At 49.3% G+C, this 27,566-nt stretch overlaps 9 protein-coding genes and 2 non-coding genes across 11 annotated transcripts; 8 read left to right on the forward strand and 3 right to left on the reverse strand.

Moving 5' to 3' along the window:
- Positions 1 to 596: 596 nt before the first annotated feature.
- Positions 597 to 1,457, forward strand: BCR38DRAFT_337614 (protein-L-isoaspartate O-methyltransferase-domain-containing protein; the record flags this gene model as incomplete). The annotated part of the gene is made up of 2 exons (XM_040855548.1): positions 597 to 824; positions 903 to 1,457. 2 exons carry the CDS (start codon positions 597 to 599, stop codon positions 1,455 to 1,457), a joined length of 783 nt encoding a protein of 260 aa, XP_040717725.1.
- Positions 1,458 to 4,753: 3,296 nt separating this feature from the next.
- Positions 4,754 to 6,279, reverse strand: BCR38DRAFT_337564 (sulfide-quinone oxidoreductase; the record flags this gene model as incomplete). The annotated part of the gene is made up of 4 exons (XM_040855542.1): positions 4,754 to 5,187; positions 5,246 to 5,470; positions 5,527 to 5,986; positions 6,040 to 6,279. 4 exons carry the CDS (start codon positions 6,277 to 6,279, stop codon positions 4,754 to 4,756), a joined length of 1,359 nt encoding a protein of 452 aa, XP_040717726.1.
- Positions 6,280 to 7,342: 1,063 nt separating this feature from the next.
- Positions 7,343 to 7,848, forward strand: BCR38DRAFT_426080 (uncharacterized protein). Its single transcript, XM_040859740.1, has one exon. It carries the CDS (start codon positions 7,461 to 7,463, stop codon positions 7,671 to 7,673), a length of 213 nt encoding a protein of 70 aa, XP_040717727.1. The 5' UTR covers positions 7,343 to 7,460; the 3' UTR covers positions 7,674 to 7,848.
- Positions 7,849 to 9,205: 1,357 nt separating this feature from the next.
- Positions 9,206 to 9,308, forward strand: BCR38DRAFT_t116. The gene has a single exon. It is a non-coding gene; the product is annotated as a tRNA-Thr (tRNA).
- A 3,402-nt stretch (positions 9,309 to 12,710) lies between these two features.
- Positions 12,711 to 13,560, forward strand: BCR38DRAFT_387461 (uncharacterized protein; the record flags this gene model as incomplete). Its single annotated transcript, XM_040857508.1, has 4 exons — positions 12,711 to 12,857; positions 12,927 to 12,967; positions 13,028 to 13,161; positions 13,222 to 13,560. The coding sequence occupies exons 1-4, from the start codon at positions 12,805 to 12,807 to the stop codon at positions 13,558 to 13,560; spliced, it is 567 nt and encodes a 188-aa protein (XP_040717728.1). The 5' UTR covers positions 12,711 to 12,804.
- A 2,023-nt stretch (positions 13,561 to 15,583) lies between these two features.
- BCR38DRAFT_338409 (glycoside hydrolase) lies at positions 15,584 to 16,377 on the forward strand (the record flags this gene model as incomplete). Its single annotated transcript, XM_040855617.1, has 3 exons — positions 15,584 to 15,705; positions 15,764 to 15,913; positions 15,969 to 16,377. 3 exons carry the CDS (start codon positions 15,584 to 15,586, stop codon positions 16,375 to 16,377), a joined length of 681 nt encoding a protein of 226 aa, XP_040717729.1.
- A 909-nt stretch (positions 16,378 to 17,286) lies between these two features.
- BCR38DRAFT_407119 (uncharacterized protein) lies at positions 17,287 to 17,664 on the forward strand (the record flags this gene model as incomplete). The annotated part of the gene is made up of 1 exon (XM_040858130.1): positions 17,287 to 17,664. The coding sequence occupies one exon, from the start codon at positions 17,287 to 17,289 to the stop codon at positions 17,662 to 17,664; it is 378 nt and encodes a 125-aa protein (XP_040717730.1).
- Positions 17,665 to 18,184: 520 nt separating this feature from the next.
- On the forward strand, positions 18,185 to 19,266 carry BCR38DRAFT_426105 (uncharacterized protein). The gene has a single exon (XM_040859741.1). It carries the CDS (start codon positions 18,269 to 18,271, stop codon positions 19,076 to 19,078), a length of 810 nt encoding a protein of 269 aa, XP_040717731.1. The 5' UTR covers positions 18,185 to 18,268; the 3' UTR covers positions 19,079 to 19,266.
- A 2,344-nt stretch (positions 19,267 to 21,610) lies between these two features.
- BCR38DRAFT_426106 (uncharacterized protein) lies at positions 21,611 to 23,111 on the forward strand. Its single transcript, XM_040859742.1, has one exon. It carries the CDS (start codon positions 21,749 to 21,751, stop codon positions 22,844 to 22,846), a length of 1,098 nt encoding a protein of 365 aa, XP_040717732.1. The 5' UTR covers positions 21,611 to 21,748; the 3' UTR covers positions 22,847 to 23,111.
- Positions 23,112 to 23,963: 852 nt separating this feature from the next.
- Positions 23,964 to 24,034, reverse strand: BCR38DRAFT_t140. Its single transcript has one exon. It is a non-coding gene; the product is annotated as a tRNA-Gly (tRNA).
- A 392-nt stretch (positions 24,035 to 24,426) lies between these two features.
- On the reverse strand, positions 24,427 to 27,109 carry BCR38DRAFT_482746 (family 31 glycosyl hydrolase; the record flags this gene model as incomplete). Its single annotated transcript, XM_040863539.1, has 2 exons — positions 24,427 to 25,458; positions 25,508 to 27,109. The coding sequence occupies 2 exons, from the start codon at positions 27,107 to 27,109 to the stop codon at positions 24,427 to 24,429; spliced, it is 2,634 nt and encodes an 877-aa protein (XP_040717733.1).
- Positions 27,110 to 27,566: the final 457 nt, after the last annotated feature.

Consider the following 27,566-nt stretch of genomic DNA (forward strand, 5'->3'; position numbering starts at 1 on the left):
GGCATGTTTTTGAGTAGGTCTTCGTCTATCTTCTAATCAGCCCACTTAATTGCAATACTGCTGAACTACTTGTTTGTCCGAGATTTGTTCGAAATGCTGTCGAATTGATCAAGGTGTCTCGGCGTAGTAAAGTGACATGGTGAAGAGGGAAGTGACCATCCCATAATTTCATCATACTCGGCCTACTGAGCACACCCCGCAGTCACTACCCCACATTCACTATCGGAGCTTAAGATCGACCTTCAGACGTCACCTCAGCCTCGATATACACCACCCAGGTCTACGGCAGTTTTCTAAAGTTTCTCCATCTTCCTCGTGAATCGATATCTATTCCACTCCGTACAGCTTAAGAAGTCGTCAGACTTTCACATACCAATTCCGAACAAGCAAGCAATTGTCTTATTCAAGCTGCCGTCTCCTTCAACTGGCAACTTCAATTTCATAATAGCAAAACGCTGGACCACATAACTCATAACTTGGAGGAGTCCTATTGCATGCTGGAACGGCTGCTCTCCACCAAGGCCCTGGACGCATTTCACTTCAACCCAACCTCTAGTTATACCTACTACAACAAAGGCTTCTAAAGAACCACCAACATGGCCTGGCGCAGCAGCGGCCGCACCAATACGGCTCTGGTCGAGAACCTCTGGTCAAATGGCCTCATTCGCTCCCCCCTCGTCAAAGCAGCCTTCCTCTCCGTCGACCGCGCGCACTATGCCCCGGCGTCACCATACGAGGACTCGCCCCAGTCCATCGGCCACGCGGCCACCATCTCGGCGCCGCACATGCATGCCGCCGCCGTGGAGGCCTTGCTCGAGTACGTGGTCCCGGAAGGCAGCGCGGGGAAGGATATTCCGCGGGGCGACGGGGCTATTGTGGGAGATGGCGGGAAGGGGGTCAAGACGGAGGGTGTGAAGGAGAGGCCGAGACGGGTGCTGGATATTGGGAGCGGAAGTGGGTATTTGACGCAGGTGTTGGCGGAGCTGGTGGGTGAAGGTGGGGTTGTGGTTGGGGTGGAGCATATTCCTGAGTTGAAGGAGATGGGGGAGCGAAACATGGGGAAGAGTGCGGAAGGGAGGGCACTTCTGGATTCGGGTCGGTGTCGGTTTCGAGTGGGTGATGGGAGGAAGGGTTGGGCTGAACCGGCACCAGCGGCGGGGCAGCCAGCTGTTGGTGGGGCGGCGGATTCGAAGGCTGGTGACAAAAATAATGAGGGAGGGTGGGACGCAATTCATGTTGGTGCTGCGGCGGTGGAATTGCATGAGGAGCTGGTGAAACAGCTGAGGGCGCCGGGACGCATGTTCATTCCAGTCGGAGAGACAGATGGGTGGGATCAGTATATATGGACGGTGAACAAGGATAAGGATGGCAATGTGAAGAAGCAGAGAGGGTTTGGGGTTAGGTATGTGCCGTTGACGGATCCTCCGAAGGGGAAAAGGGTGCAGGAGGAGCTTTGACTGAAACAGGTTACTGCCGCTACAGATTGCACTTACAAGTAAACACCAGATTGACTAGAGCAAGCTTGCTTTCCTGGGGGTATGGAATCAGATTGGTCCACCGAGCCAGAGGTTGACATGGGCTACGAAGGCCTGTAGATGGGAATGATTGATCAAATGCTAGGTTTTTTATATCCAAGCACTAATGTTAGGACGAGTTAACAATGTCATACTTGGCTTCCTCCTATGCATGGTTGAATGTTTGGATCGCTTCGAAAAGGGAAATGGAGGATGCCGAGACCTATTTTGGTATTGGACGCAAGAAGGATTAAGCTATCAAGCAACACTAGCAGGACAACATGTTCTCGAGGCAGCTAACCACCATTATTTGCCTGTGCCCGGCGAAAATATCATGGCAAGTACGCCCGGAAAAGTCCTCCAAAGCCCCCGTCTTAAAAGCCTCGACCTCAGAGTTGCCCTCAGAGGATGCTCTGACTGGTCCGACCGCTGAAGCTTCCCCTTCCGTTTAGCCGGCGGGGACAAGTACCCGCCTCTCGCGTCACTCAAGCTCGAGGGGAACGAGTTCGGAGAGCGGACGTGGGATGACATTGCCTTCACGCCACCTCCAGACCACGGAGACGGGGTTTGGTGGCAAATCGCGGAATGTATCAGCTTCAACCATTTGGTGAAGATGTTTTGGCTGTGGTAGAACACGCCGGCTCAGCGTAGGCATATCACTAGTTTGGCGTTGTGGCTTGAGGCCATGGATTGGGGTCATTTTGACAGACTGGAGTTGCGCAATAGAGAGATGCATTACTGGCGGAGCTGGCTGCTGCTGAGCGTCCTGATTCTTTGAAGCATGTGCGGCTCTTTGGGGAAGACAACGTGACGACGCTGCAATTCTTTGAGAAGTTGCCTTCGCCGGCACGAATTAAAAGTCTTCAGTGGCCTGCTTGGAGAACCCATTAGATTGGGACGAGGATGCACTAGAGGCTGTTCTAAACAAGCCTGGAATTTCATTGAAGTGGCTAGACATGCGTGATTCCGAGTCGTTGGCCATTTAGGACGAGTTTAGACCTAGACCTGTTCGGACGGAGACGTAGATCGAGATGATTGGCATTAAGGCGCTTGAGCTACAGCACATTTCGCTCAACATCGACCGTAATGAGCCGCCATGGGCAAGCTTAGAAGCCCTGGCATCATCTATGGCTGCGGTCGAGAGCATGGATCTCTGGTTCAAGTTGACGAGCGATTGTCGACGGGGATCAATGGAGTCTGGTTCTCGTTTTGCGAGGGATCATCTGGAGTGCAAGGGGAGAGGCAATATCGACAACCGTTGGTAGACCAGAAGTCTGCGAGGGAGCTATTCAAGTATATGAGCGACAAAAAAGTTGGAAAAGAGCTACAAAGAGACACAAAGGACTATGTTCTACCTCGGCGATTGGTCATCGGCACGGGATGGGCGTATGGCCTATGGGAGTTAGGTAGAAGATAAGAAGGTCAAATGCAGCGTTCTTTGAAAAGACGGGGTTTTGAAGAAGGAACCAGATGAAGTCGTCAATCTTTCTGGCTGAAATATCCTACTACAATTAGTATCCAGAGCTTTTTTATGCAACCAAGAACACCAGGGGAGAACAAAGCTGGATTTTGTTTAGAGGAAGACAGCTCACATTTCACACTGTAGATGGCTTTGGGGATAGCCGCTTACAGGTTTGCTAACCTCTAAGGCCTTTCTATGTTAAGGCATTGAACACAACCTTTCTGACAAAGGATTGTGGCTCCATTGGGTTGCTGTGTCTCCATGCTGCGAGTTTTCGACATTCTGAGTTTAATGTCTGATAAGAAAGTGGGTGAACAAGGCCACGACAAGTATGGTTGGTGATTGCCTTCCTGCATCCATTCGATAATGATTTCATCAACCCAGACCAACAAGCACCGCAAGGCCAAAAGAATTTACATATGAAGCTCAGTCCCATCACAAATTGGCTTGCCTTGCACTTTTCTCTTTCCAAATCTTAACATATACAAGACCGGATCACACTAAAAGACTGCCCCCCTCCACTATCGTCATGTTCACCCTCTGGAAAACTTCCCCTCCGAGATGCAAGATATTATCTAGGACGCCTTCCTCCTCCAAGCGTATCAAAACTTTAAAATATTCGACGGGGAAGTGGACAGCTTGGCTCCCGACAGCGGCTATCAAGTCATCACCTCCGAGCACCTAGACTCACCTCTTCTCTGAGTCAACCACGAGAGTCGCAAATGCGCCACCGCATTATAATATCTCAAACTCGGCTTGTTGAAATACTGGAGCAAAGGACCTGGCCAGTAGATTGCGGGAAAAACCTCTTCGCCACACACAATACCATATGGCATACCAGCCACGAGCTGGAGCCGCAACACGGTCTAGCCACATCGACTCCATTCTCCGACGTCTTGAGACCACAAGTCCTGGCGCGTGTGCAAAGACCACTAATAATCATCGAGAATCTGGGCACAGAGAAGACGTTTATTCCTGCGATGAGAAACAGGCTGCTTCCATCCAAGATAAGATGGAGGGTTGAAAAGTTTCTTGGTGTCAAGAATCGCTACTGCGCATTGGACGACCATGTGAAGGATGATATTAGATGCGATTTGTTCGGGATTCCGGCGAGGTAGTATTTCCAAGGCACGACATTGAGGAGTGAGTTTGGGTCAATATCAGGGGCGAGCATGGCGAAAAAGGTGAGAATATATTGGTGAATTCTTGGTATACAACTTCAAGCCGTCGGTATTGTGAGGAATTCAGCCATTGTGACGAGAAGGGAGACGAACAAGAGAGGGGATGGAGAGGAGGTGCGCTGGGAACCAAAGCACACCATTCAGCTTCTCTACCAGAATAAAGTACAAGTATCGTAGACTGTAAGCGGTATTCTTGGTGGACGGCACAGTGATAAGAGTTCAGTCCGGCGTTTGTTGGTAAAGCCGAATGAGATTGAAGGATTTTGACCGATGAAATATTGAACAAAGTAGTCCTTGTCCTCTAGTGATATTATTAGATATCATTAACATGAAATTAACATGAAAACGATAACCTACTACTACAATATAGTAGAACATTCTTCATGGGTTAAACCAAGCTCTAGGGGCTTTTGGACACTGTGTAACAAGACGATTTTCGTGGAGAGAAACTTATCCAATACATATTACGTGGGCTTATTTGGCACGATGGGTATAGCGACAGTGAGTTTGCAATTTTGATCCTGCCTGTGGACTTTCCACTTCTCCCAATTCAACTTCTCAAGTCCATATACAATATAAACGCTTTCGACCGATCCTCAAGCACTTGCCTGAGTTTTAGGTCGGAAGAACGAGTTTGGCCCAAACCAAGTCCCCTTCAAGAAAGAGTTAAAGTACACCAACGGGAACGCGTCCTTCTTCAAGTGGTAGAACACACGTTTCGGCTTATCCTGAGACCCGAAGATGCCGGCAAATGTCTCAGCCGGCACACCACCGTACTTGAACTCGCAGAGCATGAGCTCGCCGTGGCCGGTAAGGAGGGGACAGCTGGCATAGCCCGAGTATCCAGCCTTCAGGTCGGCACCGCGCATGGCTGCGAGCAGGTTGTCGACGAGGACCGGGGCCTGGGACGAGATGGCGGCGGCGGTCTTGCTGCTGGGGAGACCGGAGGCGTCGCCGATGGAGAAGACGTTGGGGTATTTGGTATGTTGTGTTGTGGACTTGTCGACGTCGACCCAGCCTGCTGCGTCGGCTGTTTAATTATTAGTACAACTGCTGCACCTGTACATGAAGGGCGCACAGCAACTTACCCAGGGGGGACTTGGCAACCCAATCCCATGCCTTCTGGGGCGGGACCACGTGCAAGAAACCGAACTCTCTCTGGACCTCCTTGCCGTTGTTGGCCAGATCCTTGAAGGTCGCAACCTTGTTCTTGGCCTGCACGCTGACGAGGTTATGCTGGAAGAGGCCCTCGACGTTTCGCTCTTGACGGAGCCTCTCTAGGGCTTGGGAGTACTTTGGTACAGCAAACATTGCTGGACAGATGAAATTAGATATGATGGAACAAACCAGGCCGGCTGGCGAAACTTACCCGGAGCACCAGTCGCAAAGGCTGCCTGGATATTATTCCTTACACCATCCCTTTTCCACTGGGAAAGGGCCATCCACATAATCTTCTGTGGCGCACCCGCACACTTGATGACTCCAGCTGGTTGCGTAAAGATGGCCTGACCAGCCTTGAAACCCTGGATGTTCTTCCAGACCTGCTCCGCCGTCTTGTTGGAGTAAATGGACGAGACCAAGCTGGACGGATCTTGCAAGGCTTCCGGCAGGCCGGGAATACCGGAAAAGTTGGTCTCAAGGCCTGGTGCGACGATGAGGTAGTCGTAAGTCACATCGACGCCCTCAGAGGTCTTGACGACATTGTTGGCCGGGTCGAAGGATGATACCTGGAGCGGATAGTGCTGCACGCCTGCGGGAATTACGCTCGGCAGCGACCGGCTCATACTGCTCAGCGACTTGAGCCCGGAGCCTACTAGCGTCCATCCAGGCTGAACAAACCCAATTAGAATAGATCATTTTATGTCGACAATGTGAAGTATACCTGGTAATGGTGGTCTTGCGCAGGGTCCAATATGGCAATCTCATCCTTCTTGAATTCGCCTCCCAGGCGCCTCAACTGAGCTGCGACAGTGACACCGGCAGTTCCGCCACCGATGATGACAACGCGGTGATGGGCCCTGGCCGGTATCGAGGTGGCATAGTGTCTTACGATGGAGCTGGTAAGGGGTTTGAGAGAGGTCCCCGCAAGGGACGAAGCGGGTCTTCGGAGTACGGCTGCCATGATGGGATTCCCTGTATTGAGTAGGCGTTGTTTTGACGAAGAAGGATTTGATCGGGCAAGGACAACATACAACACAATATTTTCAAGAGTGACAATAACGTGTTATTTACTTGGACATCGAGAATACGTGTCGTTGGCACACTATCACGTGCGGGAATATCCGCTGTGGAGATGGGACCGTGTTACGAACTCTGCGGAAAGTCTAAAGTGATGAACCCGCATGATGTATTTATAGATTCAAGTTGAGCTTAACATGGCAGTTCCTCCCGTAGAACTTCCATGTGTTATATCCAAGTCTCTGTTTGCTGGGTGAATGTTCCGTGTGCATGTGGTGAGAGTTTGCAATCAACGTGGGCGTGGGTTAAGGTTAATCAGGTCTCAGGTCTAGTTTTGGGTCGGAGTTCATTACCGGGCTATTGGGGCCTTGTTTGGTAGCTGTCTATGGAGGCACCTGAACAGCTTCTAACAAGAACAACAGCGACCGTCTGGTCAGATTAAGCATCCTGACTCAGGCGCCCTAAAGGTCGACATCGGCAGCGGAGTTGTCTATGCGGAATTTGTGATGGAGGGTTCCGGAATTGCACTTGGCGGCTATCAAGTGGAGACACCGCAGCGGGGCTCTTCTTGGCCAGCTTGGCGTTATACGGTGTACGTGGACTTTATTTATTACTAAGCCCCTTATCGAGCGGAGGTTACAAGTTCAATGCTGAAGATATGTATCTGTGTAACAACTACAAACTTTCTTCATAAGTCCCGAGTGCCATGCTAGAACTTGTGCGTAATACCCTACGTCATAGAAACTACCTAAATGCTTGTCGTCATTGGGTTGATACTGCAAGAGCGTACGACAAGCCGTCGACTATGTCCTGGAGCGTGGGGACTGACTAGACGCTATATGAAATAATGCAGCAGTTATGCAACCACCCGTTGGGTCGAAGTCGAAGCAAAGCTATGAACTGCAACTGAGGACTAACACCGTTGCGCCGTTCATGTTCATGGAAATCTTGACGCCCCTTCTGGGCAAGATAGTCAAGAATTGAAAACTAGGCCAAGTTAGAGTTCGGCTCTGGTGCTGCTGTCGCAGGAGTACGCAAAGAGGCAAAAAAAGGTGGTATCACCAGCGTGGTATAGACTGCAAGACACCGATATGAATCCATGAAGTACTGGCAAGGCAGCAGCCTATGAACCCATGGAACCTTGACATAGACCTTCGGCGACATGTATCTTGGCCTCTGCATATCTTTTACAACCGGATGAGCTGTCCGCCGATCAATGGCGCTGACACGGATGTTTTCTCGGTTTCTCGCCTGAGATTGCATGGGAGAGTTCAGGTTGTTGGAGTGAGTAAAGCATTCCGTTGCAGCAAGCTGAAAAGGCTACTGGTCATTCCATGAGGTCAGATATCGCCCATTCGCATAGAGACCCACGACGGTGGTTTGTCTGATGCAGATGGGGGAACGGGTTTAGGTCTCAAGTTTTGGGACTGGTCCGAGTCAGAGGCGGAAGGATTATGTCTAGGTTTATGTCGAGTGGTCAATGAACGATTATGGGAATGAGTGTATTGATGCTTAGCACCATGAAATTTCATGTCGGCCATTGGAAGTAGCTAACCGCATTGACCACCTTTTTGCATGCACACCCATTTTGCAGGGTCTAACTGAATCAACCTAAATACTTCGTCCATATTATTTATATACAACCGGAGGCGTCTACCCTATGCCAGATCAGGACCGGAAAAATAGGACTATCAGCTTTCTTATTTAAGATAGGAGCCTTCGGTGTGTACTCGCCGTTATGCCGCTGTGGAGAGGCCCCCGAGACGGCAGAGCACGTAATCCTCTTTTGCGGCCTGCTGGAAGAATCGAGAGAGCGCCTACGCGCCACTATCGCACCATGGCCGCTGCATACACGCAGAGACCTGGCAACGGCGACGGGGAAACCAGTAGTCAGCGGGACTATCACAAGGTGGCTACTCAGGACTGGCCGGATAGCGCTTAGGCCCGGATAATATCGATTGTTACACGCAAAGGTGGTCAAAGATTTGTGAGGTTGTAAAAGCATGACATTCTATCTAGTCCTATGGAGCACGAAGGTTGGACTTAGTCCCGAAGGGCTAAGTCACGTGGTAACCTTGGTGGTCTTGGCAAAGCCCACCAAGGTTGCCTAACATCGATCTTCTCAGGGGGACTTTGTTAGTAGGGTGAGAACTAACATAGTATTGTGGTGGACGTAACGCAGTCGCTAATAGAGCGAACCTACGTAGCAGCGTATGTATTTAGTCTAGCCATTAGGGCACGGTTTGACATACGGGAGCACTTGTAGAGGTACTGTCACGACCTGGGTTGCATCGCATTGGTATAGACCTCGATTAGGTGCTATCGACGAAGATTCTACTCTAAGGAGCGAAGGAAAGAAGATGACAACTTTGGTTTGAGGGAGCGCGACTAAGTCATCCACGCTTGGCGGGGCTCCTACAAGGGTTATGATTGGCTTCCCATCTCACACTGCCACGGCAGGTGTTCCAGCTGTAAGTCACCTGGTTGTAGTGAGTCTGCGAGGGTTGACCGTCACAGGTACCGGGGGCTTCGAGCCTACGGCGTATTTAATAATAATATATTTATATACAGAACATACTTAATTTAAGTGTCCGAAGACTTAGATATATTCTTTCGAGCCCTCTTTTTAGGAGTGACCCTTCCTTCGAGAAAACTATCAATTTCTAACTGCTTATCCGGTAAAATAGGCCGTATTCGCTTATTTCGCTTGTCCTGGGCTGTTCGGATCGCTGATAAGTTAACGAATACTTTATTCGGGTCTGGCTCGACGGGCTGGCGTATATCTGGAGCGTATTTATCGAGTTCTTTATATAGTTGCTTACTCTCGGATGCCGCCTGAAATAGCGTACGCGGCCTTTTACAACACCCAGGTCGGCTGGTGTAGTTGGTCACTTCGCTGGTAGATAAGTCCCGATTTGAGCCTCGCCCACTTGGGTTGGTGACGAGTCGCGGGTTCGAATCCCGCAGCTGACACACAAGGGGGTTTAGTCAACCCTTACGGCGCGCTGCCCACCTTGTTGACTTCGCCTACCTAGCGATAATAGGGAGATTGGTGCAGTTTAGGATTACGAGCATCCTAGCCAGTCGACCGTCAAGCACTACGTCGGCGGAATATAACTCGACAGCCGGTCCAGAATTCGAATCGTTAATCCGACCCCTTATCGGACCTCGCCTATCCGATAACGCTCGTCGGCGAACCCGTCCCCTCACGATAGAAGGCGCGCAGCACGCCCCCTCGCCGCGATTCTTGCGAGCGTCTAGACCACGTTACGGTCTATCCACTTGAGCGTATGGTTGAGATGTATACGCTCGACGAGAACCCCAATTAGCAGATACTACGACTTGTCGCGACAAAAAAATAGTCGAGCATCTTCTGCACATCAGCAGCATCCCACCCCTGAGGACGAATTTAAGTGCCACATTACCACGCTTATCGGTAGTTCAGGCAGGGGTTGTAGCACAGACTTAGGGAGGGACAGGAGGTTTAGTAGTCGTTTGGCTACAAGTTTACCTGTATAACCGCCCGACGCGGCTTAAGGGCCCGCTATATCATCTATAGCCCCTTAAGGGAGTACTTGTAGAGGTACCGAGGGTTAACACCTACGGCGTATTTAATATTATATTATTTTATATAGTTGCTCGTTTTCGATACGTAATTTGGCATTCTCGGCGGCCTGGAGTGTAAGGGCCTTGCCCGCCTTGCCTACTAGGGTACGAATCTAACGAGATATCCCGCCCTCGGCTTTCTCTATCGACTGTAGTTGGCTAGATAGTTGCTGCGCTTTCTGAGGAGTAAAAGCAACTAAAGGTGGTGATATATGAGGCGGAGGATCTGGTGTATGAGGCTCCGGAGGATCACAAGATACGTCGACTAGTCCTTCGGAGCCTAGGGGCCATATACCAGTCTTCCGCCAGCCAGAAAGTCTCGGATCTTGGTCGAATCGGACGCTCTAACTTGGCTAGCATCTACGACGCGCCTAATTTTGGTACATATCTGTGGATGGCGGCTAACGAAGTGATCCACCCAGTGTTGGCCGAGTGTGTTGTTATCCCCTTGAGCAAGGAGGATTTGTCAGATAGGACACCTGGTTCCTAGGTTCAGAAATAATATGGCACTAGAGAAGACTAGTGTCACTTGAAGTTCAGACGGCGAAATGAACCCCTCTTCCCGAAAGTAACTCCGAAGTTCGGGGTCAGACACCTGAACAATGCACCTCCGACATTTCCGAAAGAATCTATAAAGGGCAGAGCAACGGGAGTTCGCGAGAATAGAACACAGACAAGAACACACCTCATTCATATACAATCTTATGCACTTCTGACTACTCGATTGGACACACGTGATATTCGACAGGATTTCGACAGCGAAGTCGGCCACATGACGCTTGCTAGGAGCCCGTCCACACACTTCTTCGTGTAGGATCCAGTTCACGATAACCTCCTCTTGCTCTGGAGTCAACTTTTGTTGCCTGGAGGCGGCGTCGCGATGCGAATTACCGTGACGAATACGGTAGGACAGTGTAGTCCCCTTGATACCGTACCGATTCGCTGCTACGGCCTGGGAAGAGCCCTGACGGACAAGCTCTTTAGCGCGTTCGATTCGCTGCTCAAAATCGTCCATAATATTCTCCATTGGATTAGCCATTTTGTACGTAGATAGGGAGCAATTGCGAGGTAAATTGAGAGACGTCGTGTTGTTGAGGCGTAGAAATTCCCTGCAAAATGGGGGTGCATGCAAAAAGGTGGTCAATGCGGTTAGTCCTTCTAATTTCCCATAAAAGTCCGTCAACTGTGATTGATACCTACGCGAGCCAAATCATCATTTCACCATTTCAACCTTGGCCAAAATCAGATAGCCCTGGACTTTCGAATTGAAAAGGAATCTACTCCTTGAAAAGAACCTCAGCCTCTGTTTCCTTATATAGGTGCGCTTATTTTGCAGTGCCGAATTCAACAACCGGCTTCTCCATCTTGGCGACTTCTTCCTCAGGAGACTTCTTGGCAAGACCTTCTTCTTTAGCGACTCTGTATAAATGGGCGTAGGAGGCAGTGTTGAAGCCAACATCAGGTTCGGCAGGTTTGGCTGTCATTGATTAGTCCAGAAGATCATATAATTGAGAGCGTCTACATACCTGCCGCTGCAGGGAGGGCATTGCTGACGGTGCTGAATGCAGCCAAGACGGCGAGAACGGACTGGATATGCATGATTGACAAGGAACAAATCTTTACAGATCTGTGAATGGACAAAATGGCAGCGATTACCTTTTAGAAGGGATGGAGACTGTCTGGCAATGTGTAGTGATGAGAAGTTCAAGAAAAAAATCGTTGGGTCACCTTTTGTAATTAAAGCATACCGGAAGTCCACAATCAAAGGTCCATCCAAGGAAATGACGAATGATAATGTGATTGGTGACAAACGATTCTAATGCGGCAGGTTGTTGTCATTGCAGTTACTCAACCTTCGCTCTGCTATACTTGAACTGTACCAAGCTGCGCGCAAGGGCGTACGGAACCACACAACGATGTAGAAGGATCTGCAGTAAGACAAGCGATGTGACTCCATACTCGATTGTTGAATATCCTTCTCATTTGAAGCAAAGATGGACCAAACAAAGCAGGGGCCAAGAGAATCAGAACTTACTGCTAGAGGCAATTTTCAATCCTTCGAATTCTCGAGTCGATATTGAGAAAGACCGGATAGCTCCCCGTTTGCCTTCATTAAGGATCACGAGAAGTTGCAAACGGTATGATTATCGTACCCCTCTATTATAAGTCGCTTAAGAGACATGCTCCTCCGGAGCGGATGATCCGGCGGGACAGAAAGTCGTAATTGGTTGTCTTGTATCCTAGTTGCAGCCGAAGTAATATCGTGCATGTGTTAGTGAGCCATTGTACTACCTGTTACACTACTTTCGATGCCTATCAGCGGGTAGCGATCACCGATCTTCCCCAGACTTCGGATAATTGGGTTACAGTCACTCGCAATCTTGATCGATTGCTGGCGACAGTAAGGGAGTCGATGAGCTAGTTCAAGAAAAGAAGGCATTTTCTCGCACCCTGATCGCCAACAGTAGAACCATCCTAATTCCATCATCAAACCTTCTTGCGTTTAATCCAGCATCTTTACACATCAGTTCAAAAGTCACAATGTTTCTGAAAGTCAAAATGTCTGAAGCTTATAGTTCAGTTTCTCAGGATGAGGAGAAGCTTCTTTCTTCGCGAGACTCCGATGACGTAGAGTCGTCAGATCCAACTATGCGCGAGCCGCACCGACGGCGCACGTCTTATACTCGTATTTCGGAGCCTTTGCATTGGATAGCTCATGCAGTCACCATATCTCTCCTGACTGTGCTGCTTCTGAAGACGCAGGAACACGACCCAAACAAAGCCTCAGCACCGGGAGGCTTTACTTCTCCACCAATCTATGGTTTGTGATGAGAAACGCGGGTGATATTCCCACAAGTCGAAAATGAAAGCAGCCCCTGCGTATGCAGACGACGTCCGATATCAACAGCATTTTGAGTGAGTCCACAAAATTACAGGACAGCACCAGACCCAGTGATTAGAGGCCGGGCTAACTTTAGGCCATAGAATATTTCAAGCGGCTTTCTGGCAGAAAACCCCTTTCAAAGGTATGTGGTTATATTTTGACGTATCGTGCCATCAAGCCAACTTACATGGCAGTTTCGTAGGCCCGCCAACCCCTGAAATCCTTGAAAAATGGGAACACATCACAACTCACCCCGTTTTGAATCTTACCGCAGAAGAAGTCACCAGCCAGGGTCTTTCTATAGACTCAGCGCAGTATCCCAAATCACTTGGCGGAGTAAGTGAAACGGTGTCTCCTATCCTCCATTACTTTGCAGTAAAAGCTGATGGCATCCAGGGATACATGGGCTACGTCGAATCATCGCACCAACTGCACTGCCTCCACACCCTCTGGGCCACCAAACACCTGATCAAGTACCCAGAGCTCTTCCCAAACATGCTTGCGAAGCAACAGGAGGACCCTGAGCTCGAAGATGCGCACTTCGAGCACTGCGTCGATGTAGTGCGGCAAAGATTGATGTGCACCGCGGACCCGGCCATCGTCACGTTCCAGTGGATCATGGGTTTGCCTAGACCGTACCCCAACTTCCACACTGGACACATGTGCACGGATTATGGTGCATTGAGGGACTGGACGGATCGGAGGGCGGCCGACTTGGATAAATTGGAGGGCTAGGATTGGGCCCCTCATACTGAGGAGGGTGCGGTGCTCATGGATAAACTACCTTGATTGAAGTTGAATGACATTGGTTGGGCACACTGTATGACGAAAATAGTCAAGGATATAACTGGTAGAACCCACAAGAATCCGAGTTTCCTCAACGTTGAGGATGAAACTGCCATGAAGAGAAAAGCATATCATATCAATGTTCATGCATCTGAAACCCCGTTGTGTATACTATCATTAGGTACCGATGCCACCAACTGTGAGGTTTCCACAACAGCAATAGAAACAAAATATCCCCCCAGCGCACCACCATGGCGAGATGTGTGGAGATAATTATGCGAGAACAAGCTTTTGAACTTGCATGTCTTGGAATTGGTACAGTAGACTGCTTTCAATGGACTCCCATGCGTGGCTCTAGTGTAACGTTTCGTTTGCGGTAAGTCAACACTAATGAAATGCGCATCTGAATATACTAGGATCATCGCGTACCACTAGTACCTGTTTGGTTGATAAGAATGGCGGGGTTTTCGACGTGGTTCTGCTGCGGCCTCGATTCTCCGCTTGTGCAACTATCTGTAAGTCGTACCCTTCACATATGTGCAAACATTCATCGCTCTAAATATAGAGACTTCAGCGATGTAACTCTTTGAAAGAAGGGTCTCTAGGTAATAAATAGGTGCAAGATAGTTGTGCTTGACTTCAATATGAAGACAAGTTACTGAGAAGGCAAAGTGTTGATACGAGTATGATCACTAACACACAGGTCCGGCATTTCACCATTTTAATCGCGCAAAAGAAAGAATTATACGATCACACAAAATAAAGCGAATAGGCATATGCTGAAGACAATCGGAAACTCTGTCGTCAAATACCATGTAGAGAGGGGCATGCAGGTATAACTTCACAATGCAACGACTGTCAGTATTTTATCCACGATTTGAGATGTAAGTCCTATTTCTAAGATGTAAACTAATACTCCGCTAAATATAAATCTATTTTTAATAAGCACAGCCATAATAATTATCCAAACCCAATGATAAGACACCTCTGTGGCTTATAATGTTCGACCAGAGACCAAATGATTTATCAAGCTGTGGGCTCTCTTAGGTTAGGAGAAGGGATGCTGTCATGTGTCTCATAAATAGGAAAAAAGGACTCAACGGGCCAGCCGCAATCTAGATCAGAAAACTTTCTTTAATGAAAGAAGAACATGACAGGTGAGTTCAACAAGAGTACCGGAAGTGTATGCACGCCAAGGTCTGGGATGCACGTGGCGCTACGGAGTAGCACTCGCCAACTCAGCCTAATTGCATTACGGACACCAGGACCAAAGGGGTTGTTGAAAGTAACTACAGTTGAACCTAATCGGGTCAAAGAGTTGGAACAGCAGTATAATCCATTCTAGAATGGTTCATACATGGCCATAGATTCTACATAACATAATTCAAGCATTTCTTCTCGGTGAACACAAGTTTTCGTGTTATTCCAATTGCCTGGTGACTAAGGTAAAATGAATACCAGTTTTTCATGAAAAGATTGGAATTTACAGCCGAGAATGGCAGCGGAGGTACCTGAAGATTCTGTATGTGGTGATAATGCCCAGACGGAACGGGGTAGATACCCCATACGATGGTCCGGGCATGTCACTAGACTCTTAGCACGTTGTGACACGTTTTAGGCTCGTGTTCTATTCAAACTGTAACCCTGCAGCTCCAAGTAAATTGTCGCGGGGCCACGAAGTCCTCTTGGCGTATGTGATGGCGTTGAATTCCATCCAACATCAGCAGCATATTCGGAAATCGATAAGCTGCCAAGCTGAACGAGGCTTAGGCATTTCTGCCCTCATTTGCGATAATGGGTTACAGATCGAGTCCAGGGTGGTTGCTTTCGGATACATGGATGCAACAAACGCGCGGAGGGCTCCCTTGGCAAAGCTATAAGAGCTGATTGTCGATCGCTCAGTTGCTTCCACTTCATCTCATGAAGTCCCAGTAGCGAACTTCTAATTATACTTGATAATATAGACACAACCATGGTTTCATTCTGCTCCGTCCTTCTTGGCGTGGCTGCCGTCGCGGGGGTCTTTGCCGCACCCAACAATGTGCCGGGCGATACCTTTGTCTCAAAGCGGGCCGGAACACCAAGCTCAACAGGGTAAGAACACGATAAGGTAGACGAAAACAATACTCGCCCCGCTAAGAAGCATTTATAGGACTCACAACGGATTCTACTACTCGTGGTGGACCGACGGCGGATCCGATGTCACGTACACCAACGAGGCAGCGGGCCAGTACAACGTCCGATGGTCAAGCGGAGGTAATTTCGTCGGCGGCAAGGGATGGAACCCTGGAAGCCGCAGCAGGTTGGTAGTGATCTCCCAGTACCCATGGCATTGACTTTCTAACAAAGCTCTATAGAACCATCACCTACTCAGGCACATATAGCCCCAACGGAAACAGCTACCTTGCCGTTTACGGCTGGACTCGAAACCCCCTGATCGAGTACTACGTCGTCGAGTCGTTTGGTACTTACAATCCTTCCTCGGGTGCTTCCAAGAAGGGTTCCGTCACTTGTGACGGAGGCACGTACGATATTCTTGTCAGCACGCGCACCAACCAGCCCTCTATCGATGGGACGAGGACTTTCCAACAATTCTGGTCGGTTCGTCAGCAGAAGCGGGCCGGCGGCACCGTTACGACTGGGTGCCACTTTGACGCGTGGGAGAAGGCCGGCTTGAAGCTTGGCACGGAGTGGAACTACCAGATTGTTGCTACTGAGGGGTACTTCAGCAGTGGCTCTGCTACCATCAAGGTTGAAGGGCCATAGTCGGAATGGACGTGATTTGCGGTGGCTCAGTGCTGTTGGAATATGGGAGGCAGAAAAGGAGTACAGGTGGAAGGCAGAATTTCCCTAGTTGAACAGATGTCTCGATAGGATCTCTTACTTGTTCCAGGAATATTGCGCGATGAAGATTCTCTCCATATTGGTACCTATTGTCTTGCACAAATCGCGAAATGAACATCCTTTTATTTTCTCCTATTACACTATGAACTATGATGATGCCAGCCACCTCAGGGTCCTGTTCCGGAAATAGGCACTCATTCACTGTAATAACCAATGATGAATTATAGTATAGGTTCGTCGTCTTCAGTCGCTAATGGGGGCCATACTTAGTAATATTCTCATGCCTTTTGGGAGGTTCCTGAGCTGTATAATTTGCACCCTTGCCACGTCCATAGCGTGGATACCAAGAATTTCCAACGCGCTCTCCAAGCGACCGAATCAAATAGCGAAGGACGATGTTTATGTTCAACTCAGGAAAGATGGCGATGTTGAACGATGGTTTCATGCCCTCTTTGACATCAATGCGGAATCCAATGATGGTTTGCATGAAACGGCACTGATGCACCAGCTCGTGGAAATAAATGCCAAGCGTTTTGCCGTCTTGCACATATACGATGACAAGTCCTTGATATGTGCAGTCGGTATGTACTCATGAGGCAGGGTGTAACTGGTGGTTGTCAAGACGCCTTGGTCTGACCGCCATATCTACAACGTTAAGACTGTCGAATGACTCTGATCATGATGCTAGTATACGAAAACGACGTCGTTTATGCCGCAAATTTGGACAAATGGTCCGCATCTGTGGGGACCACATTTGGCTCCGTCGTGGTTCCCAAGTCTCATCACGAACCATCAAACAGAGTCATTTTATGCGTCATGGAACATTGAGCTATGGATCCACTATCAATCGCTACGAGCTGTCTGGCGCTGCTTACAGCAGTAGGCAAGACGAGTTTCACCATTACCCACTTTGTGAGACGCTGTCGTGAGGCTCCCACGGATCGGACGGCTGCTCGGAGCGAGCAGGATTCCATGGTTCAACGCTATCTGAATTGTGCCACCAGCTACGCTGAGGACTCATATGAAGATCTCTCACATGCCCCGGCACCCGATTCCATACACGAAGAAGAAGGGACTGAGAGCGTCTTAGCAGGCAGAAATCTGCATGGTGAAACTAGCAACGACCATCAAAGGCAAAATGGACATGTGCTAAACCAGCCATTGACAATTAACAAGGAAGAGTCGAGAAACGTCGATCAAGAAACATGAGAACCGTTTCCTCCTGATGCCCCTTTCGGGCTGGGTGAGCCGGAGCCCCCATTCGCCAGAATTATCACCCGTGAACCCCAAGGTCCGCCTCCAAAAGCTGCAGATGGGACTCCTTGTAGACTAAGCGAGCCGAAGCCTCGATTCAATACTTACTAGCTTACTTATGCGCTCGATTTGGACCTGGAATCTGGATGTCAGGTCACGAACATTGATAAGGTCAGGGACTCCCTAGTGCATCTTGGTGGAATGTGTAACGTGGCGACTCCTGAATGTGAAAAAGGTATTCATCGATTGCGAGCACAGTGAGCAGGATGCCCTCACAAGTCGGATAAATAAAGATGAGATATATGAATGTTAGCCCTTGATTGTTGGCTAGATGACCATTACGAGCAAGCCACATGTCTGAGGGTGTTCAGCTCCGGCCTGGCTTCTCAGGGTTCAGTTGATGTACACGTGACTTTAACGCTGACTGGTCCAACACTGCAGCTTTAATGTTATTCGGATTGGAAGCTCCTTTGAACCTTGCCCTAATTTCAACCACGCCCGCTTGGTTAATCGTGAGGGAGCAAATAGAAAGGTTGAAGGTTACTCACCTCAAATCCGCATGGCACCCGAGAGCTATAAGTCAAATTGGACATCCAAATCGAAAATGACCGCGCAAGAAAGAGACGACAGCAACACCAAAACCACTCATCCCACGCCCCTAGCCCTCTTCTCCTACATCCCCCTATCTCCCAACCTAATCAGCCAAGTCCCGAAATATATGAGCTATAGCTTCTACGGCTCATTCGACGCCAACATCCTCTCCACCTCAGCCGCCTCCTTCGTTGAATCCAACTCAAACGCAAATAGCGAGAGTATAAAGCCTGTGATCCACAATTTTTTAACGCTCTCCCGCGACTATTGCAGATCCAGCGCTAAACCCCAGGACAGATCCCAGATCACACACTCGTGTTGGCTTTGCATCCGCATGGGCCCTCCGACCGACGAGTGGAAGGTCCCGCGATGGCACAGGGATGGGAGGATGTTTGAGTGCAGCTGCTCTTCCACTCCTGAAGGAGTACGGCGCCCGCACTCCAAGTATGCCATGGTGATCATCGGGACGGCGACGCGGGTGCTCGCGCCGAGTTCATATGTGGACGATGTACTTCAAAGTGTCAAGCGGTCGAACGAGGATCGCGGCCGCTCCGAGATTGCGGAAAAGATCGCAGGTTGTGAAGAGGTTGCTATGGAGAGGGGGCAGATTATCCGGTTTAGCTGGGGGCAGAAGGACTCGCCTGTGCATTCCGAGCCGGATTCTACGGGGGAGCATCGGGTGTTTGTCAGTGTGTTATATGGGAGTGAGGATGAGATTCGGGATATGTGTAAGTTAAGGAGGGTTCAGTATGTTCGTTCAGAAATCTGGGAAGCGTAGGTGAACGGAGATATGCGGGCCATTACTGGTATTAGGACTGTCGCGGGACCTGGGTTTGCCTTGATACGGAGATTGACAAGCATGTTCACTTGTGCATGCATGTATGCATATGAGATCCTCAAAAACATTTAGACTCATTAAATTTCCTCGTCCTATTGGTTTTACCTGGGAAGGCCCTTAAACTCGTTCATCCTGCCACAGCCACTACTCATTGATACCAATGGGCCTCCTCCCTAAACCTACGCCCCAGCAACTTGTCATGGTACAAATGACCCATCGTTTCTCATCATACCCGTAGCTCAGGCAACCTGAAAAAGGTCCGAAATACCGCGAGCCACGTGAACCCAGCCGCAGAGAAAGCCGTCTCGCTCTTCAAGTTGCTATAGGTGGGGCCCAACATATAGGCGCGACGATTGAGTTCAAAATGAACAAAAAGTAACAATATTCCTACTTAATACCTACCTATCGAGAGAGATGACCTTCACTCTGAGTTGAGTGGCATCGACCTTGGAGGCAATGGCGTAGGGTATGGGGCCAATGGTGCAGCCTGGACCATAAATTGTTAGCATGTCATAATAGTCACATTTTGACGGGAGGGGAGCTTATTATAAGCAAAGAACCACGAAGACAGTAGATTATGCCCATCCGATGGAAGACGAAGGGGCCAGATACAGGGACTTGACGAGAAATATGAGGGTCGCCATGATGGCAAGACCAGACAGGTAGATGGTGCGATATCCAAGACAATTTTGGATGAACCAAGAGCACGGCATGCCCAAAAAGGAAACATAGCAATCGCCTAGGAAAACCTGAGTGAATTAGATGTTGAAAATCCAGCCAGAGTGAAAAAAAAATACATCATGTAGTCCTGAATGGCAGAGTCGGGCAGGATCTGACATCCCCAACTGATCATTGCAAAATCGTCCTCCTATACGAACCGCCAATGTTCATCTTCCTCCTAGCTTCGAAAGTCTTAAATATCATGGCGATAGTGTCGCGTGAGTTGATGATGATACCATCAGGGGATGCGGTGATCCCCTCCAGCGTTGGTACAGCATCGTGGAAGAAGATCTTACGAACAAACCACGAGGGGGGAACGAGGACAGAGATACACACAATAGCCAGGGTAATGTCGACTTGGCGCCTACTTTCCTGGATTTTGCGGCGTTGCGCACGCCGAGTTAGATGCAGGGTGTGTCTTGAAGCGACTGTTCAAGAGGAAGATGCCAGATGACTGGCAGCAGGTTGTTTATCATCTATATTGGATGCACCGCGATATCACCCACGAGCTCTATGCGCACTACGGTGTGCGTGATCAGCAGTAACAGCGGACATGCTGGTACAACGAGGGCTTTAGCATTAAGGAGACACGAGCTGGTGGACAGAACAAGGATGGGGGCTTCACAGATACGCGGATGTGGTCAAAAAATGACCAAGGTGCTAGAGACTAAGATGGCTGAGTGTCAGGTGCAGATAAGCCACAGTGAATTATAGGCCTTAGATAGTCAATGAGCTCCAGTGGCTTGCAAGGCCCTAGCCTATACGAGGGTCGGAAAAGTCTAAATAGGCTGCTGTGACTCCCCTTCTCTTGAGGAAGAGCAGCAATTAACTTGTCGTTATTGAGTCCCCTACATTACACCACTGGTACCAACCTGGTGACTGGCAGCCGACTTCTCGTTAGCACTTTTGTCCGTCACTCTGTACTTGAAATACCCGTGACACTGAGATATGGGATGAACCAGAGCATCCTAAGGGGTCAAAATAGGAGTGCAAGGATGACACGTAGTTTGTCGCCGGAGCAATTATGAAATCTCAATAAGTTGTAATGGCTATTAAATTGTCTTGACCATTGTGAAATACAAAGTGGGAATGGATACAGTCCACCGTTGTTGGCAATCCTTCTCAGCTGTAAGTTTACCGCTGTGAAAGATACCTGCGTAGATAATAGGGGTAACTGGACCATCCAAAGTGTCCCAATCCCACTCATGAGGTTGAATAAGTGGTTTATAAAAAGTTTTATACATGCATACAGTTTTGCTGCACCAGAATTATCAAGTTAATGACATTGTGGTACGACAAGTCGTTGCCTGTGCTTGTGTAGACTCCCTCAACATCTCACGAGGGCGCCAAGACTAGGCATTGGCAAAGCGACACGAAAAGCTCATGGTTAAACCTTCGCAATGGCTAAGGTCTATAAATTTGTGTGCCTCGAGATCCAGGTTCAAATCTTGGGCTGGACAACTTATTTAACTTTATTGAATTCAATTTTTCTTATTTCTTTTCTGATGCCTTTCATTTAAACTTATTCGCATTTCTCTCTTCGAGTTTTCCTACTTTGTAAAAATGACTTTGAGGAATTTGTACCCATGTGGCGTTTGATATGAGTATATTCTGCTCTAACCTGGGACTAGCTATCTCACCGTCAGGCCTTGTTTATTGCGCCAGCGGGATGCGCTAGCTGAGATTCTGCGCGGCATATGTTGGGGGGCGACCGCGCCGCCCACCTGCTGCTGCAGCATGTTGCCTCTGTGTCAACAAAAGATTCAAGCAATCGGAGACGGTACGGCATCTTTCCGACCTGTCCTACGGGTGTCTATTTTGTACAGTCGCAAATCCTTGGCCTTTCATTTTATAGCTTTCTATACATCGCGTACCTGCCACAACACGTTCATGTGTCAGAGCCACAATCGATGTAGTCATATTCTCTACAAGACACACCCTGGAGAAACAATGAGGGGAAACTTGCGTCGGGATGATATTCAAGATGCCAGACCAGCCCGTCGAGCCAGGCGCTCAATGCTCCAGAGACAAAGCGACACTCCCGTGAGTTCGTCGAATTCAGCAGTGACGCTAACAGTGGCCGGTGCCAACAACGATGAACAATCAGGCCCATCAAGCTCTGAACATGACAACAACGAGAACGGCAACGGTGAAGAAATTGATGATGACGACGCGTGTCCCATATGCCAACTCATGCTCTACAACCCCGTGACCACAACCTGTCGTCACACACTCTGCAAATTTTGCATGGCGACCTGGGCCTCCGTCTCCCTAGCAGCACCCATGATAATCGTCGACGTAGACGAGGAGCCCGTCCCCTTCGACGCCGTCTCAGAGCTCGAGGCGCGCTGCCCTATGTGCCGCATGCAAACCACAGCCTCTGACAACGCACAGCGTGCCGCTCACTTAAAAGCTACATACCCCCAAAAATGGGCAGAGCGCGCAGCAGAGGTAGAGGCTGATCGCGAAAGACGAGCAGAGGGGGGAGATGGAATCCAGACGATGACGGTGTACATTGGCAATCGACACGAGACCGTGTCACCCAGCGGCGACGACCTCATGCAGAACCGTCACGAGTGGACGTTCTTTGTGAAGCCTAGCCGGACGGATATTGTGGAGGAAGTACACATCTTCCTGCACCCGACTTTCCGCGAGAACCACATAATTCGCCAGCGGCCGCCATACCAGATCTCACGGTTGGGGTGGGGCATCTTCACTATTACGGCATCCGTAATTTTGAAGGCGGGGTACGCGTGGGTGTCGGATGACGCGCAGGATTCGCCCGATGGGGCGGCAAAGGGGATGTTGCCGCTTGAGTGGACGTTGGATTTTGATGGATTTGGGGGAAAGGGATCAATGGGGAGGTGTAAGCTCAAGGTAAAGCATGATCGCGGGTGGCAGGATGATGAGGCCGAAAGGGATAATAGGGAGTGGAATCGCATGGTGAGGCAGTATGAGCGGGATGGGAGATATGAGCCTGGAGCATGACTGTTGGACTTTCTTCTCTTGCGAGGAAGAATAAAAAGAGAAAAGTGGATGGAAGCCCCGGGGTGCCAGGGATATCAAGGAGGCAGCTAGGTTGGACTTGTAGGACAACACCCTATTAGGTCCACGTTTGGGGTACTGATGAATTGCGGCCCAGAACATGCGAGGAAAATACACCTAGGAAACGGAGCCGTACAAAATAAACGTAGTGAGCATCCATCCACACTTGGTTTACGTCTCTGGACTGTAATCAGTAATCTGGCTACCAAAGTCGACTTGTGGTATATCAGTTTGACTGGTATTTCCGGCGTACCGCATTTTGACGTGAAATCTGTTCAGTTGATTTGCATCCAATGACAAGAGTAACCATTCTGTAACGACATGCACCTCACTATCACAAACGGTACATATGGTCCACTAGTATAACCAAATCCGAAGATTTTGCCTCCATAACGATCCCACGATCGTGTGACACAACTTAAAGGTAAAATCAGACAGTTGGCGAGTAACGGATACGCTATTTTCTTATGACAGCCCAACAATTGCTGTATATCGATTTTTTTCTCCTCTTGTCTTTACAAGCTGCACAGCGAATCCGCCATACTCTGCGGCTCGGGCAACTTCCAAGTATAATAGGTATGGCCCTTTTCCAGGGTTACTCAATTTTGACGTATACAGCCATAAACTCAGTCGATATAGTCAAGCTATGGAAATAATTTGCAGCGGCTGCGAAAAGGCAAGACTTCTCTTACCGACAAACTAGCCATGTAATAATGGCCGCTGATGAACAAGAAGACGCGTTACTATTGATCAAGTATTTTTATTATATTTTACTCTTTTACCTTTTCAGTGTCAACTCCGGCTTTTTCTTATTACCTGAAGATGTAAGAAGAGAGAGGGAGTAAATAACATGTAACACATAGATTGCATCAATAAGGCCGATATAACTGGGATAACAGCAACAAGTCATCTTAGGCCTATGGTTCCTGTAAACCAGCTAACTAGCATAATACAGGACAACAAGATCAAGACAAAAAAATGCGACCAAGCATAGTAAGACTAAGTAAGGTACAAGGGGCAGCTTACACTCGTGGAACGTCACCAACCCAAAAATGAACATTGCACTAGCCGCGAATCGAACGCGGGGCCCATCGATGGCAACGATGGATTTTACCACTAAACCACTAGTGCTTACTGCGGGAGTGACAATTTTGGGAATAGTGGGTACCTATATCGTGCTTGAGACAGGCCCACTCACTTCTTTGTTTCTCTCCGAACTTCTGCCGACCCCTGAACTTCAGTCCAGTCCAGGCTGGCCAAACCCAACTCCTGCAACTGAATGCACAAGTGGAAAATCCTCGGACTACTCTAACTTACAATGACAATGCGAACACCAAAAATAGTACACGAAGCAATTGGACAGTAGAGTACTGGGAAGGTGATGTCTAATCCTAGTCTAGTACGTGCTGTGTGTTTAGTGATTTGTGACGGTAAGTCAACTCTGAGCCATGCCCCCTTCTCTTTCATCACCATTACTATTGTCCTTCTCCCATTCCAAGATGATCCCGAAAATATCCCATGCTTCAAGGGACGTTCCCTTCAGCGTTGAAACGGAGCTTCCAGATACGTCTACCTCTCTCATCGCGTCCAACATCTTCGAGAAGGCCTTCCTCACCATCGAGCATCTTCACCACACGCTCTTCCCCGACAGGAAGTATCACACTAATTCCATTTGCCAACCAAAGTGGCTCAAAGGTTCCACACTTCTTAACACTTACACTGATCTGTATGTGTTTCTCTGATGCACCATACTTGATGGTAGCTTCGACAAGGTCTGCCTTCTCCGCACAGCTGATACCATCGTCTTCCAACCAGGTTGTTTTAAACAACTTGGTAGACCGAGGAATTTTTCTCTCAGGAGAATCTCTTTCTGCTGGCAACTCTGGGCTATGGATGTTAGGCGGTGGGAATATCTCAACCCCCCGCCAGTCATCCTTGGCCATGCTTGGGAACTCAGGGTCCTCGGTCGCCAAACAGGTGGTCGGTTTCGATTTACCAACCGGGATCGCAGAACCGATGCGTGCCAGCACTGGAATTGAACTGTGCCAAATTGACGAGATGTCGTGCCACTTTCCAGGGGCCAAGAATTGGTAGGGTGCCGAAAGATTGAGGAAGCCAACATCCCCGGAACGTCCCGGCAGGTAGACTCGCGCAGACGTAATTCCAGGCTCATAGACACCAGCGATCATAAGCGCATCTCCAAACCAGTATTGCGTGTCACCCTTCAGCACCTCGTTGGACCAAACGAGTGGATCGGACTCGTAACTCCAGCCTGTCCACCGCTGTGGCGGGGTAGCATCCCGGTGAGACTGAAGCATGAGAGAGTACGTGTATGGGACAAGTTCGTAACGGCGTTTGATTGCTGTTCGAATGATTGGAGCGACGGAAGGATACTGCCATGGTTCAATGACTTCGCCCACCAAATTGTCCGAGGGGTTCGTCTTGTAGCAATTAATTGCGAACCGCGGAGAATGGATCCCCAACTGGATCCATCTGACCAGGTGTTCAGGAGTCGGCTGAGGTCCTTCAAAGCCACCAATGTCATGCCCATAGCACTTTCTTTTGTCAGTTCGTATGTTGATCTGGTTCAACGGGGCGGCCTACCTGGAGTAGAGAAAACCCGGCATTCAAGGCTAGAGCATTAGCGCCTTTCATTCCTTCCCAGCTCGTGACATTGTCACCGCTCCAAGAACTGGCGCAATATCTCATAGTCCCCGCGGTGGCGCTGCGAGTCAGGACAAAGGGGCGAGTATCTGGCTCTGCCTCGACGGTAGCATTGTGGGAACTCTTTCCCATGAGTTCGGTGTGAAGCGCACGACCCCAGAGTCCAATATGTGTGGGGATGTCTTTCTCAGGAGCGTTGACCGTTTCCATAGCACACTGCCAGTCATCGTTCGGGATATTGTATTCGTTGTTGTCATTCCACATCGCGTCAATCCCGACATCCTTCAAAGCGCGAACCCCTTCATACCACCAGTCGAACCCCGCCTTGGACGTGAAATCAATGTGGCTACCTTCTCCACTCTCACCACCTCCAGCGCTCCAAAGTCTTGCGACCGCTGTGTGATTGGTGTTTGGGTCAGTGAAGAAAGCTTTCGATTTGGACAACTCTGGGTAGCTGGGGTGATTCGCAAGAACGTATGGCTTGATATTTGCAAGGAGCCTTACCCCCCTCTTGTGACACTCCTGAGTGAAGCCCCGAGGGTCTGGAAACCTATGTCGGTTCCACGTAAAGACGTTCCTGGTCTTGGGCTCGGTTTCAGCTACAGTGTAGCCAGAACTCATTTGGAACGCGGAGCATGGCATGTCATGCTTCTCGCAGTCCGTGATGAATTTCAGAATAGCGTCGCATCCACGAGGTGAATCCTCCATGCTATACTTCATACCGCCACCGACGTAACCCATCATGTACCGTGGTACCAACAAGGGGAATCCAACGAGCTCTGCATAGGCTCGGACGACTTCCGTAACAGTGTTGCCCACAATGAGATACTCCTCGAGTCCGCCATATGCTTGTCGATAGACCTTGAAGTGACCCCACAAGCCATCGATCTCCGAGCCAACAGCCCAAGTGCCACGTGAATGTGAGGTTGAGAAAATCCCGACACATCCCGTGGGAGTGACATTAATTAACAGTGGGATGTGCTTATAGAGTGGATCTGTACGGTAAGCATCATACCCAAAGGTGTCACTGGCGGAAATGATGAAGCCACGGCCACTCAAGTCCATCGGCGCTGACTTCTCCCCAAGCCCGACATGGAGGGTATCCTTCTTGTATGTCGCGTAATGAGCAATGCCACTAGCATCGATGGCGTATGAACGAAAGTGAAGATCCTGATGAATGGGCTTCTGTACACCCTCAAGGAATAGAGAGACGATGGGAGCTCCAGCCCACTCCACTATAGCTTTCACCTTGCCAATTTCAATAACACGGGAACGACGGTGAAGGTCAGTGCTCACATCCGGGGTCAAGGCACCGAAGCTGGGAGTGGGTCTTCTGGCACTTGGGTGTGGTGGAATAGGATGCTGCGGCGATGAGAAGGTGGTGCGGAAGACATTGGGACGAATAGCTTCGAAGTGGAAAAGGCAATTTCCATATGAAGCATCATCAGTAGTTCGAAGCGTGATGTTGGGAGAAACTTTCGGTCCGTTGCAGTCGTCCTGCAGCTCGTAGTGTTGCAGTACTCGTTCGCGTTGGTGCAACATCGTGTAGGCTATGCAGAACCAATTCTAGAGAAGTGTCTATTGAACGTAAGGTGTAGTAAAAATATAGGAAACACGGGCGGAGGTTAAATAAAAATCGATGCCCATTGAATGTTAAAAATGAGGGGAAAGAGCATGGGGCCATGTCCTGGCCGAGGGTGAATGGGACAAGGGCATCCTGGGGCCTACTACAGGCCTGTTGAATGATCCAAGTGGGCGTCGAACAAGAGCCGAAAGTTGCCTTTCTGGGAGAACAGACAAGTTGACGTCGATGCTATATCGTTAGACAGTCCTCAAGTTGCTTAGTTGGCCGTCATTATGCTTACCATTGTGGAGAAACCGGGGCGGGGACGGAGAACATACGAGGACCTGTCCTCCTATTGAGTAGGCACTTGCGGTTCAAGAACCAGTTTCGACCTCGATTCACCCCACTCGGCCATGCAGGCATGCTGCCAACAAA

The sequence above is a fragment of the Pseudomassariella vexata genome, assembly GCF_002105095.1.
Source record: "Pseudomassariella vexata strain CBS 129021 chromosome Unknown BCR38scaffold_4, whole genome shotgun sequence".
In the NCBI taxonomy this organism is placed as follows: domain Eukaryota; kingdom Fungi; phylum Ascomycota; class Sordariomycetes; order Amphisphaeriales; family Pseudomassariaceae; genus Pseudomassariella; species Pseudomassariella vexata.